The following is a 14,949-nucleotide window of genomic DNA, read 5'->3' as shown; positions in this document are numbered from 1 at the left end:
AAAACAAGGATACTTATTGAATGTATATCAAGTATTTTGATACACGTTTACCGCCACTATATATATTTATATGGATTTAACAAAAATAAAATCCCAATTGCGATAAGGTATTCATTATTTATCAATAAATACATGGATCGTTATTGAGTGCACAAGTTATGAACAATTCAACCACTCACCCAAATGTCTCTCTGGAAGAATCAGATCCATCTGCACTGAAGCTCGTGAGCCTCTTCCTCAAGCTGATGAATACGTTCTGGCGTCTATTCCACAAGGAGTCTTTATGTTCGAATAGGGAATTATGCCTTCTGTGCCAGAGGTAATCCTCGTGGTTGTCTGTCTGAGAACTAACTTCGTATTTAAGTTTTTTGAATTGTCGAGTGTCGGCGGAAGAGTCGAGAACTGTAGGAAAACCATTAATATCTTCCTCCTTTTTCTCAATTGAAGATTCTTTTTTCTTTTTCAATGCAGTATCAGAATCTTCATCAGAGGATGTTCTATTATCTATAATTTTGTTTTCGCTTTCGTTGATCAAATGATCTTCGTGTTCTTCTAATAAAACTGTTCCACTATTATCTTTGACGTCCTTAATAATTTTTTTTCTGAACCAAATTGGTCTTTCATAGAAAAGTTTATCCTTTTGCTCAGTTTGTGTGGATGGGTCAATCTTTTTCGGATTTTCTTCAATCGAAATGTCTTTAACTAATTCTTCTCTATTTACCTTTGTTTTAAATTCGTGATTAATTTTTCTCCAGTGGAATACAAACAGATCTTTATTACCGTGAGAACTACTTCTTTTACGAGATTCTGTATCATCTACCTTATCTCGCGTAGTTTCTGCTTTAGGTAATAGCGTTTCTGTCTTCGGTTTAGATTTAGGCCACCAAAATATATCTTTTTGGTCTTTGTTATCTCGGGAGAGTGAAGTTGGGGATGGTAAACTAGATCTTCGCAGGCCAAGAATTTGACTTAATGATGGTTCAAGAACGAAGCGTTCTAAATCCATTTTGTATTATATAATTTTCAAAATCCTTAGCTTTTCGAATTTTCTCTGCGTGGTCTCCGAACAAAAATAGACGGCGTTTAACGTAAATGGTGAATTATTCCAAAAGTATTACGACATTGCAATTTTCCAATTTCCCACTACAGTACACCTCGCTACAATTCTTATTTCAGGACAAAAGTCACGTAGAAAAGTAAAATGCAACATGTTACATAATACTACGTTCACATTCTCAACATGTCGCAGAGACCACACGACATATCTTTAGCAGACTTAAAGAGATACGAGCGTGAATCTTGCATTGAATAAAAATCAACAAAAGATAAGAACGAAAGAAAATTCCACGTTAAATGGAAGAATGACGTATAGTAATCACCGATCACAGATGTTACACTTCAATAAATACCCAAGCAGGAATGCAATCGTTTAGAAAACAAACTCGATTTTAGAATTACTCGAGAATGAAAACACGGGAAACGCGTGCTGATAATTATCAACAGTCTCACTAAGTCGTTAGATTAAAGGTACTCGCTACTAGATGCTGGGCAAAAGCTCAGCTCGCCCGAGTTGGTGCTCCGTGACTGTGTGACAGGATTGCGACAACTGGCAATCACAAAACTGCCGGCTTATTTACATTTTTACAGATTTCATTAGCACACTCTACTACGTGATTACAGTCTCGGAATAATTATTATCATTGCCCGTTTGCGAGAAAGACAGAGATGTCCAACCGACCAAGGAATATAACATTTTGTGTACCTACAATTAAAGGAACTCCTAATAAAATTGTAAATAAATTGTTTAAAACCATTTTACACCAAATTCAACGGTTTCAATCCACTTTAAACGGTTGAAAATTCTCCAGCACAACCAAAAATTGGTAACGTGTGAAGTACAGGTATTACTTCTAACTAACCATCACGTCACTTCACCGCAGGGGTAGGCAGAGAAAATAGAATGCCATAGCATTCTGTCTTTGCAAACATTCTACGCTTCTTCCACATACATGCATCTCCTCATACAAACCTGTCGATTATTTCGACTCCTGACCCGGCCGCTTTCAAGTATTTGGCATACCTAATCGTGCCAAGTTTTCATTGGTCTTCCTCTGCTTATTTTTCCAACTACATTCACCTCATAAATGTGTTTTGCCGTTCTTTCCTTACTCATTCGTTCGTTCGGTCAAATTATTATGATATTTCTTCTTCGTGCCCTCATTTGCACTAACTTGATGTTCAGGGCAATGCACAGGATTCATCGTCAATTACACGAAAGCGGGTGATCAGTCTTCCCCTTCAGTTGGTCAGCTTTCAAATAAATATTATTACGGTTATGCATAATCGTAGTTCTTGCCAAACTTTTGTTTATTTACTATTTGCCGACTGTTGTAAGCGAAACGGCACACGCCGCGTCGGCGTGTTCCATCCGTGCGATAGGCATGGTACTACTCCGTTACGCGTGTGCGTATTACGTGATTACAAGATACATTTGAATTTTTGAGAATTTTTGGAATGTATGCCCTCAGTTGATCGAAAGTACCTATAACTACTACAGTGATGCCTCGCAAAACGTACTTGATTCGTTCCAGGGGCAAATACGTTATGGGAAAATTTTGTCATGGGAAAACGTGTTGTTTTCCCATAACAATTATGTTTAAAAAAATCGTTTTGTAGTAGTGTAACACAAAAAGGATATTCATGTTTTATTTTATTTTTTACTTCAAAATTTTTTCGTTTTTTCTGTGAGTTTCTCTTTCTCTCTTCGCATTCAACAGTGCATAGGGTACTGCATCATATGCAAACAGTGTTTTCTTGATTAATTATACAAAGAAAAGATAATTAGCTCTGTCAGTCCAGAATAATTAATTTTTTTAAGTATGATTGATAAATTACTTACGTATATAATTTTGACCCTCTGAGATTGGAACTGGAGACATCTCGCATGGTAGAAAAACGCGGACTTAAGTTTACTTATAAAAAGTGTGTCTTTATTTTATATGTAGCTACGAGATGTTCAGATTCATCGTCCAAATGCATTGGTTGCGTGCGACCATAGACTGTTTGTGTGGCAAGATGACATACGATTCGGTCCGTTGTGTGAAATGAGGTTCGTTTTGTGAGTCGCGTAATAAACGAACAAAAAGTTCGTTATGCGAATCGTAGACCCTCCTGAACAAATTACTATACGTAGGTACATACGTAAATATCGGTAGCTATTCAAAAATACTGAATAAAAATGGCCTTTGCGCAATAACGGTTGATACTCAATTTGTACTATTTCGATGGTTTTTTATTAATACTTATACATATGTATTTTAAAAAATTAACAAAAGTTGATAGTTCATGATTCTCGATTTGAACTTTTTCGATGGTTTTATTCTACAATATTTCCGAACTGTACAAAAGTAGATACTTCATAATTATAGATGTGAACTTTTTTATGGTTTTATTCTACAACATTTCTGAACTGTATAAAAGTTTATAGATAATAATTCGCAATTTGTACTATTTTCGATGGTTTTTTCTTCAATATTGCCAAAATTAATTAACCCACTCGATACACGATTCTATTTCTTAATAATTTTAACACTTTTCATGATAGATTGCAGAATATTTATTGCTCTAAAACGTGTTTTTTTTAATGAATGGTTATCTCTGGAGTTTCTTTATTTCTGACGAATACAATGCATTGTTATTGAACAATAGGACATTTGAATAGTAACCTTAGCAATGAAGCGATAATAAATTAGAAATATTAAGAGGTTACAGTGTCAACCATGTGCATAACACATATTTATGGGGCTATTCAGAAACTCTTCCCTTACGCATAATGTATGTGGAAAAAAACTTTATTAAACTTATAATTTTACTGAAACAAAGTATAAGTTGAATATAAAATAATATAGATATTGACATACAGTTACTGCCGAATAAATTAATTAATAATTTCATTTTTAAAACATACATAAAGTTGTCTTGATAGATTTTTTAAGATTAAATATAAACCTTGTGGTAAATGTGACATTTGTTTAAAAATACCATAACTAGGCGAAACAAACGTCAGAAAATTTATTGTTTGTGTCTTTTTTAACCATACAATACAACTTGGTATACTCAAAATATCAGTGTTTGATTTAACATTTAAAATACAAAATAAAATCACTATTCAGTCATTTCCACTGGTTAAAATTAAAAAATACAATTAACCAGAATTAACTAAAAAAAACATTTACTCCTTATAAAAATTCTTAAGATAAAGGATACCTTTGTCAACGTTGTAGGGGGGGGGGGTTACTGTATTATGTACTATGTTGAGAAGTCAAAAATGTTAATGTGAACATTTTCCTTAGTTCAAAAGGTCACCACGCTTTGGCAAAGACGCCTGTTATCTTCTAGTACTGTCTATGTTTTGAGCCACTAAATAAGAAGAAAAATAAATTAAAATCGTAGAATAAAAATGAGATTGGAAGTCTGTTCTTGTATCATGATAAGGTTATTTACCATGAAATGTCGCAGTAAATTATTGCTATCTGAAAGTTTGGTAAAGAAATATGTACAAAGTGATCACGTACGTACATTGTAAAACGTACAAATATTTATATTTAAGATAAAAATATAACGAGTGCGTCCATTTTTAAACAAATACTGTATTAAACCCATCAAGGGTTGTTTATCAAGAAATGTAAAATATTTGAAATTAGTTTAACTTAGTAAATGCCACTATTTACGTAAATACCACAAAGTGACTGCCGAATCAATTAATGAAATGTAAAAGAATTTCATATGCAAGAATGTCTCCGCTTTCCTAAGTTTACTTCGTATGGCTTGGCAAGATGTATGAAGTGACTCTGGTATAATAACTAAACTAACAATGTTAACTTCTCCGGGAGTATGGACGTAAATGACCGTCAGTGCGAATTTTCCTCAAAGGAGTATCGACGTTAATGAATGTCTAAGTCCGTCTGTCAGTTGGTATAATGTAACGTGTAGCAATGACATATCGCTCACTCCTTTCAAGAACGTCGTAAATCAAAATTCATCAATTTTCAGTTGTGCATGTTTTCGGAATGCCCGGAAAATGTACTATATCCCAGCAAAAGAGGCATATTTTTAGCTTAATATTTACCCGCTGCAGGGCAAAAAATGTTGTTTCTGCATTTTTAAGAAAATGTATTGTTTAATTATTTTTTTGAATAAACTAAATATTTTCAAATGGAGAAAAAAACTTCAGGTTTTACCTAAAAAATCTGTTGAACAGTAAAACGTTCAATAAGTGGCTTAATATTTATTTTCAATACATTGTGTTATATTTTCATACTTTTAAAACGTTCTCCTGAAAAATCAAGTTTTTGATTTATGACGTTCTTGAAAGGAGTGAGCGATATGTGGATATTTGTATCTAATTTTGTAAGGTAAAATCTAGAGATGTAATTATTTAAAAAAATATATTACACAATTTTGTATCTTAATAATACGTAGATTTCGTGAATTTTTCTTTTCATGTGAAAAGAACTCACTCCCCAGAGAAGGTCGGATATCAATGATTGTACTCCCAGTAAGGTTTAATCATTTCCACCACGATGTTTGTATCGGAATATTTGTGTGTATAAAGGTGCCATTCATAACTTGAGTTATATAGTTAGTGAATGTTGCGGTGTATAAAGTGATCACTTCAGCCAATGACAGGTCGTAAACCTTTTAAATACCCAGATTACCGCATTTCCTCATCCATAGACTTCTTCATCTATGTTGTGATAACGATAAAAATCAATATTGGTATCAATATTATTCCGGGAATATTTGAGGAGATGCATGAACGTGGAAGAAGCGAAGAATGTTTGCAAAGGCAGAGTGGTGTGGCGTTCTATTCTCTCTGCCTACCCCTGCGGAAAAGCGTCTTGATGGTTAGTTATATTATTCCGCTTAACATAATATTTAGGAATTGTACTTTTATAAACAAATTGTTTTAATACTTATAATTCCGAGCTATCGGTTCATTTTAATCGCTAGGGTGTTATGGTAACTACGAATATCGAAAAATGATCGATTTTCATATTCCTCACGGAATGCTGAAATAATGTACGAATTTGCGAAATATATTATTTAAAAATGCTGTTTGTATTTGAACATAATAGTATCTTCTTTTAATGTGACAGTTTTAGCGGAAAGACTATTTACTCAACGATTTAATTGTTTGAGCAAAATAAGGTTTGCACAAATGTTTTAATTCAGTAAAAAACAGTGAGTGACGCAATACAATAGTATTAATAAAACGTTGATAATCTCACACTACTATCTCTCTACTAATGTCATGTGATGTCGGAGAAATGTACCTACAGGGCAAAATGGAGTTTAAGGGTTTTCACGTTCTCTGTATTGCGCGCTATTGATTGATCTTGCTACGTAAAAATAAAAATAAAACAAAATTGCGAATACAAAACTACTCGCAGTCAGATGTGGTGCAAGTAGAAAAGGATTGATATTTCATATAAGGTTATAATTAATATGTTTTTAAAAGTATTTTAATACTTTTTCATACGTTCTCCGCGGTCTATGTACTGGCACATGTAGTACGTTAATAATAATTTTACTTTTTATAAAAATCACGTGGCTCGCATCATCACATTAAGGCATATTAAGAAAACGAATCAGATGGATCATCTGACTAGAGGTGGGTAAGAACCGGTTATTCACAAGATCCGTATCTGTGAATCTGTATATCATAAGTGATCTGATCATTATTCGGGGACCAATTCGCTCACTCCTTTCAACAACGTCATATATCAAAAATTGACAAATTTCAGTTGTGCATGTTTTCGGAATGCCTAGACATGTACTATATCCTAGCAAAAGCGGCATATTTTTAACTGAATATTTAGGGTATTTTTGAATTTTTAAAAAAAATATACTTAATATTTTTCAAATTGAGAAAAAACATTCAGGTTTTACCTAAAAAGATCTGTTGCACAGTAAAAAGTTCAATAAGTGGCTTGATATTTATTTTTAAAACATTTTATTACATTTTTAAACTTTAAAAACGTCTCCTGAAATTCTAGTTTTTTGATAAATGACGTTGTTCAAAGGAGTGAGCGAATTGTACGATGGATCTTTACAGTTATATTACTAGTCGTTCATTTCTTCAACTAAAGAGAAGCGTTGTCACCATAATTTGTCTTCGTAAAACCTCACTTTTTCTATGTATAACTTACGTAACCAATTAGAAAATCTATAAAACTGTTTAATTAATATTACGTTCATAGTCAGACGACTAATTCCTCCAGAAGCAAACCTCGTATTAAACAAGATTAAGAAGTAATAGAACTCGTTCAAAAATCAATAATGTTATTGTATATGCCCAATTTTATTTACTAAAAGAAATGCGATAAGATAGAATTATCAATAAATATATATTATATAAATATAATAACGGTAAGACTAATGTTACTAAAGAATACGACGCAGTAATATAATATAAAGTACATTTTCTAGTAGGAAGTAGAAATAAACACAAGTACTTGTTTAACGTCAATGACAGATAAAATCAGAGTTAATAAATTATTATAATAATTTGTTTTATATATACAAAATTGTTGAATAATAAACCGAAATCATGTTATTACATAGTTCTGACGTACGGATGATGTAGCGTTTGATTGTGTCAAGCTACAAGTAATGTTCGACTATGTAGAGTTGGAAACTACGGGTAAAAAACTGTTAAGTTAAAACCGTAAGTGCATTACTGAAGATTTCTGCTAACTTACTATTTTCAAGCAATATATTATTTATTTATTGTAACTGCAGACAGTTGGTAGAATCTTCGTCTTTTCAGGACATTATCAAACACTCGTAAGTGTTTGATAATGTGCTAAGAAGACGAAACGCGTCACGTATTCACATATGCATAAATAAATGTAGAATTCAATCCAAAAAAACCTTGTTTTATTTTGGATATATTACCCAACAATTCAATTTATTATATATCGCAAGAAAAAATAAAAAAAGAGTAGCCAACTGATTCAAAGAATTAAAATGGTACAAATTTCTACCATTTATACTAGACTGCTTTTGTTAGGATGGAAGATATTGCTTCATTTGCATTAAGTATTCATGATAATGTACCTACGTATTGTATAAGCAGTTTTAAATCATTATTTTATAAATGTATTTTTTTTAAACTGTCTACATTTTTGTCTTCATATAGATGCACAGGACGTCAAAAAATGCAAATATTCGCGTCTCTATGTACCCTATACATTATCTTTGATAATGGTATAATCAGTCCGTTTAGCAAGTTAGAGTTCGCAAATTGATACTAATCAATATGTAATCATTTATGTTGTTAGCGATACTCTAGTGTACATGTATCTACATATATTCACCAAAGTACCCTTTTGAGACATATTTTGATTGAGAAAATTGATATTTACTTTTAAAATTTTAAAAACATATGTTTGTATATCTAAAAAAGCTGTGATTTCCAGACGAATTGCTTGATAGACGTTCACAGCTACAACAAGTACCATGGGTAAAGGCAAGGCTTTTTTTCCCTCTTCTAGTGGAAGTCCACCTTCTGAGGAGTTTTACGTGGTTTCCTCCCAGCAATGAGCAAATGCTGAGAAGTTCCTGATTGGCCCATACTAGATTATCCAATTAGCCAACACAGATTCAAATAAAAACATATTTATGTAGTTAGAAGAAACAAAAATCCACTAATTGATCTATAAACCTTGTACATAATAAGCAAGGTAAATAATAAATGCGATTCCCATCTAAAAAATGTTCTTTCTTTCGATTAATATAAAGATTCCGAGTAAAAAGCACGAAGAGTCAATTGAAGAATTGTAAAGGCACTCACCCAATCAGTCGGTTGGCGCCGGCGCGGGGCCCGTCGCTGCTCCCATCGCTATCCGTGGGTGGATCTTCCACCACCAGCGGCGGCGCTTGTTGCCTGCAACGTCAACACACCATCAATCTACTCGAACTCGTATTGTAAGCACATACTGGGAGGAACCAACACCAAACCAGCGCGTCGTCATCAAACGCAAACATCCATATCCCGCAAAAAAAGAAAGACAAAGATGGGCGATTTTATAAAAAAAAAACATGTATTATTTATATATTTTGAAATCTTTACTTATGTTCTACGGCATTCTTTGTCATTTATATATTATGTATACCGTAGAACGAGGCTACTTGAACTTTGATGTGTTACTTGAGCCCAGTACAAAAAAATATTTAAATCTGAATTTGGTCTACAATAATGAACGTATCGACATGATTCATTGTTTCCCTGACAGGTGACACTTATACGTTCATTATTGTAGACCAAATACAGATTTTTTTTTGTACTGGGCTCAAAGTTCAAGTAACACATCAAAGTTCAAGTAGCCCCGTTCTACGGTACTATGTATCATAAATCTCGTGTCACTTCATGTTTTGAGCTCACGGTAGCATCTATGGATGGTTTGAGAAAGCTTTCATTACATGCATGATTTAATTATTAAAAAAAATATCACTTCGCTCTGATGATAGTCATTATCAATAAATCAATGGATCCTGAAACGTCTCTAAATAAGAGTTTCGATACATAACGACATACTTATACCTATTTTTTTTAAAGGAAAAATCGGCAAAGCCTCTATTTTAGAGGCTTGTATGCAGGTAGAATTGTGATGAATGGGAAGTTAGATGTTAAAAATACACACAAAAATAAACTAACTAGAAATTAAAAAAAAAATCTTCAATTTATTTTGCATCAAGCCCGCGACGCCAGTTTTGTAGTCGAACTACTGCATGGCGCCTGTCATGACATGTATTGGAAAAACCGATGACATTATAGAAGGCTATGAAAATTTAAGAGTCTGATTGTCGTTCTGTAGTTAGTGTCGCGGACTTTGAGTCAAAATTTCTAGATTTATGTCTATTCACTCATCACAATTTGATACCTATTTTTAATAACGAACCACTAAAGGACTAGAGCATAGTAAAAAAGTTATAATTTGATGTATTTGATTGAGTACAGATCTGTGCACAGTGCTTGAAAAAATCTAAGAAATTTAATAACTCAATAAATACACTTACAAAGTATTCATAGACCAAGCCTTATTCTTGTTGATTCCTTCTTAACGCGTTAATGGATAAAGGAAGTTAAAATTACATGTAGGTTTTATTAAATTTAAAACTTTCCTTTGCACGGAATTTCATCATCAAAATTTAATGCTACATTAATATCGCGAATACACCAGTTTTTTATGAAGGTTATACGGTAGTTTTTATCCAACGGATGTCTCAAAACCGGCTTTAGTTTAGAATTAAAAATCATTTCTGTTGTGTCAAATATGGAGCGCTGTTGTTTTACAGTTATCATCAGCAAGCTCAAGAGTTAGCACAAGTAGTCTTGTCATTTAGCTCACGAGCTCAAGAGTTAGCACAAGTAGTTCTGGTTCCAACCCTTATGTATGGAAGCGAAGCATGGAGTTGGCAAAAAAAGGATGAAAGCAGACTGAATGCAGTCGAAATGCGATCCCTCAGACGAATGTGTGGTAAAACGATGTTTGATAGATGTTCGAATGATGAAATAAGGAAAGAATGTAAGGCTGAGATAAGCATTATCGATAAAATTAAGAAAGGTGTGTTGAGATGGTTTGGACATGTGGAGCGTATGAGTGAAGAAAGAACGGTTAAACAAATTTATGGGGCGAATGTAGTTGGAAAAAGAAGCAGAGGACGACCGAGGAAAACTTGGCGCAATCAGGTATGTCAAATACTTGAATGCGGCCGGGTCAGGAGTCGTAATAATCGTCGGGTATGTATGAGGAGATGCATGCATGTAGAAGAGGCAAAGAATGTTTGCAAAGACAGAGTGGTGTGGCGTTCGATTCTCTCTGCCTACCCCTGCGGGGAAGCGGCGTGATGGTTAGTTAGTTAGTTAGTTAGCTCAAGAGTTATATAAAGGAGCGTTGTACAATCAAGCAAGGCTTAGAACTGGATAAAATTTACTAAAGATGTAGTGAGTGTTTCTTCAGAGACGTACAAAAATTAAGAGGTTTTTTGCTCACCATCACACAACTCTTGGCCCACTAAAATAAAATCAATACAAGTAAATTTAATTTAAAATTTGAAGATCAGATTACAATTTTTCCTATGAAACAATTTCTTGAAGGTATTATCTCGTACCGGGGAAAAGTGACTTGGCAACCAAGATCGTGTGATTTAACACTATTAGACCTTTCTCAATGGAAGAGTATGCACAAATAATTCACAGGCTATTTAGCAACTGTAAACAAATATTCGACGTGTTATTGACAATTATGCCAAAATATAACCGAAAATTTAGTCAAATGATTGAATATTATTTTTATTTTTAACATCTCATCAAAGATGAAGAAGAATATGGATGTCTGGGCATTTACGGGGCTGACGACCGTCATAGGCTGGTTTAAGTGATCACTTTACACACGTGTAACATTCACCAATTCTACCCATTATTGACAACCACACTACTCAAATTATATAAATGAACCAATTTAGAAACCTTGTTCTTGAATCACTAGAACTTCACTAGAGACATCTATTGGTGAGAAGTAAAGAAGCTTTTTATTAAGCAGAAACTCTTCTTTACATCTCACCAATAGATGTCTCTAGTGAAGTTCTAGTGATTCAAGAACAAGGTTTCTAAATTGGTTCATTTATATAGAACTTCCAAGAATTTGAGTAGTGTGGTTGTCAATAATGGGTAGAATTGGTGAATGTTACACGTGTGTAAAGTGATCACTTAAACCAGCCTATGACGGTCATCAGCCCGTAAATGCCCAGACATCCATATTCTTCTTCATCTTTGATGAGATGTTAAAAATAATATGAAAATAACTCCTATAATTGGAGATAATCCAGATTTTGTGAACAAGTATTTGGACACACTCAAAATGTTGCAAATGATTGAACATTGGGGAATAATCTAGACGGGCATGTGTCGATATATCTACATATATCAATCGAAATAAAAACACTTTCATTATTCTATTGAAATATACGTTTTATCAACAACAATAAAAAACCAAGCCAGTTTTGAGACACCCTATTTTTTGGTCATAAAAATAATATGTCCAAATTAATCAGCTATAAATGTAACAGAGAGATATACGAGTTATTAAAAACGCGTTAGGGATGTTCCACTATTCACTACTGAACAAATACTAAAACATTACATTACATTACACAGTCGCGACTGCTTAATCCAATAAGGGGAATAAAGGTTCGTTCCACGCGTTTCCATTACATCATTTTATTATGTTTTCTTTTGCTTTGCATTTATTATACAATATACATACAAAATAAAGATACTATAACATGAAATCTGACAAAAATGTACTATTGAAAAAAATAAATAGTGGAACTTCTCATAACGAGCACCTCACATGACGAGCAAAAAATGTGAAAAACTTGTTCCCTTAAGGAGCGATATTTCGCATGAGTTAAAGAGAAAAGAAAGAAAGAATGACAATTCGTCGACATTTCTCGTCCGAGCTTCGAGACGTGGAACTGACTTGTGAGGATTTAAATGAGATGGCAGCCGACAGAAAAGACTGAAGAGACTTTGTGGACTCCATATGCTCCACGTAGAGAGCGGATATGGACAACTGAATGAGTGAAACCAACTCAAAACACCATTCTTAAATTTGCTTTTCTGAGCCTTGCATTATTTTTGTGTTTCATAATTCGAACTTCTAACATACATTATTTTATGGCACATTCATCAAGAGATCGCATTCTGCAATAAAGGTCAATAAAAACATTAAGGCCTTTGACATTTCAAATAAATATCAAACTTCCGTGGCTTGGTTGGACAAATCTTTATTATGCCTTAATTGAAAGATATTTAATTTTTAAAATGTTAATTTATTATTTCAAGGATGTTGGAATAAATATACTTATTATTTTTATTTGAGTAGTAATGAAATGGGTTGTTCATGGTATATGGAAGCATGGTTTGATTATATTGTATGCGTGCGTTGGTTTAATACAAAATACGTAATTGACCTTACTTTACGGACAATAAAACTAAAAATAATACCATGAAGTCCGATGCTTTATAGTTTAATACTGTTATGGAATAAATAACCGAAAGCAAATTCATTTCGCCATCATTTCGTTTTGTACAGACATTTCTTTGTTAAATAAATTTTATAAAATAAAACAAGAACTATATACCAACAGAACTTTAAATATTTGGGAACCAAATAAATATGTACTTCAATAACCTTCCTACAGATATAAAAAAAAATTAAGATATATTGAAATTCTAAAAAATCACTATCACTTAAAATCATAAACAATAATTGTAAGTGCAAAATAAATTCAAGAAATATTTATTTTCAATTCGTCTGGGTATTTATTATTAATTTTTAACATTTACCTTCCCTATCCTTACTATCCTACCTGCAGACAAGCCTCTAATAGAGGTTTTGCGAGTTATTCCTTTAAAAAAAAATAATAAAAAAGTCCCTCTTCAAGCACAAGAGCTTAGTCTCTTTATTGGAGAGAACAGCGTTACTAATTTTATGATTGTCAAAAGTAGAAAATAAATATTAAAAAATCGTTTTGTAAATATATTAAATAAATTGAAAAAAAAATTAATTCAATATTTCTAATTTTATTTCACCAATGATTTTGTCGTAACTTCTTCCGAGCAGTCTGATTAATTTGTTGTAGATTTTATAAATGATATAAATATATATATATAAATATATATATATATATATATATATATATATATATATATATATATATATATATATATATATATATATATATTTATATATTTATATATATATATATATATATATATATATATATATATATATATATATATATATATATATATATATATATATATATATATATATATATATATATATATATATATATATATATATATATATATATATATATATATATATATATATATGTATATATATATATATATATATATATATATATATATACATATATATATATATATATATATATATATACATATTTTATATATGAATTGATGTAAGTTGCTTTTGTGCGCTTAACATTCCATTTGTTACGAAAACGGCGCTTTACAAATTGTCCAATAAATAAGTCAACTCAGAGGAGGTTTGCATAGCAAATTAATAAATTTAAAGCATTGAAAATCCAAGGGTCATCCATCAACGTGAATTATTGCACTCTTTCAAGATCACTATTAGCTGCGGGTGGCGCATACAAATACTCTAATAATATTTAAAAAAAAATAAAATTGATAGATTTATATTATCCACTGACACTTCGTGATGGAATTGCATTTTTTATTAGATTAAAACCAATATTTTTAGCTTTTCCACTTTTTTATTTGACCAGCGACCGGGTTTCGGTCGCTGGTCAAATAAAAAAGTGGAAAAGCTAAAAATATTGGTTTTAATCTAATAATAAATTAAAAATAAAATTGGTGATTTTTAAAATAAAATTCAATAATTTCATTCGGCAGTCACTTTGTGGTAAAATCTATTAATTTTTAATTAATGTTTTGCTTAGTAAATTACAGTAATTGCGTAGTTTGAAAATCGAAACACGTGTCACAGTAGATTTTAAGAAATAGTGGTATTTACTGAATATAATTCAATAACTTCAACGACAATTAACAATTATTTTACAATAGATAAATAAAAACTAAACTCAAATCATTTCGACATCCTCAACATAGATGCAGATGAATATAGAAGTCAGGGTATTTGCAGGGCTTGTGACCTACCATAGGCTGGTTTAGTTATCACTTTACACACTTACGAGTATAACATTCACCAATGGGGTAGGCAGAGAAAATAGAACGCCGCACCAATTTGTTTTGCTAACAATCTTTGCCTCTTCCAAATTCATGCATCTCCTCATTCATATAATGAACTGACCACAAGTAATTGAAAT

The 14,949-nt window shown here is 32.1% G+C and overlaps 1 protein-coding gene across 2 annotated transcripts in view; it reads right to left on the bottom strand.

The window, feature by feature from the left end:
• Positions 1-14,949, bottom strand: part of LOC148308841 (uncharacterized) — a 153,754-nt gene that overhangs the window by 106,795 nt on the left and 32,010 nt on the right. The window contains exon 3 of one of the 2 annotated variants that reach the window (XM_088261136.1): positions 8,858-8,950. In XM_088261136.1, the coding sequence (XP_088117262.1) occupies positions 8,858-8,950 (93 nt within the window). Of the gene's footprint in view, positions 1-179; positions 1,586-8,857; positions 8,951-14,949 lie in introns of those variants that run through there. The other variant, XM_088261135.1, reaches the window with a different exon arrangement.

The sequence above is a fragment of the Brachycentrus maculatus genome, unplaced genomic scaffold, assembly GCF_059751285.1.
Source record: "Brachycentrus maculatus isolate JH-2025_06_01 unplaced genomic scaffold, ASM5975128v1 h1tg000147l, whole genome shotgun sequence".
NCBI lineage: Eukaryota > Metazoa > Arthropoda > Insecta > Trichoptera > Brachycentridae > Brachycentrus > Brachycentrus maculatus.
The sequence above is the reverse complement of the archived record's forward strand: the minus strand, read 5'-3'. Positions and strand labels throughout refer to the sequence as shown.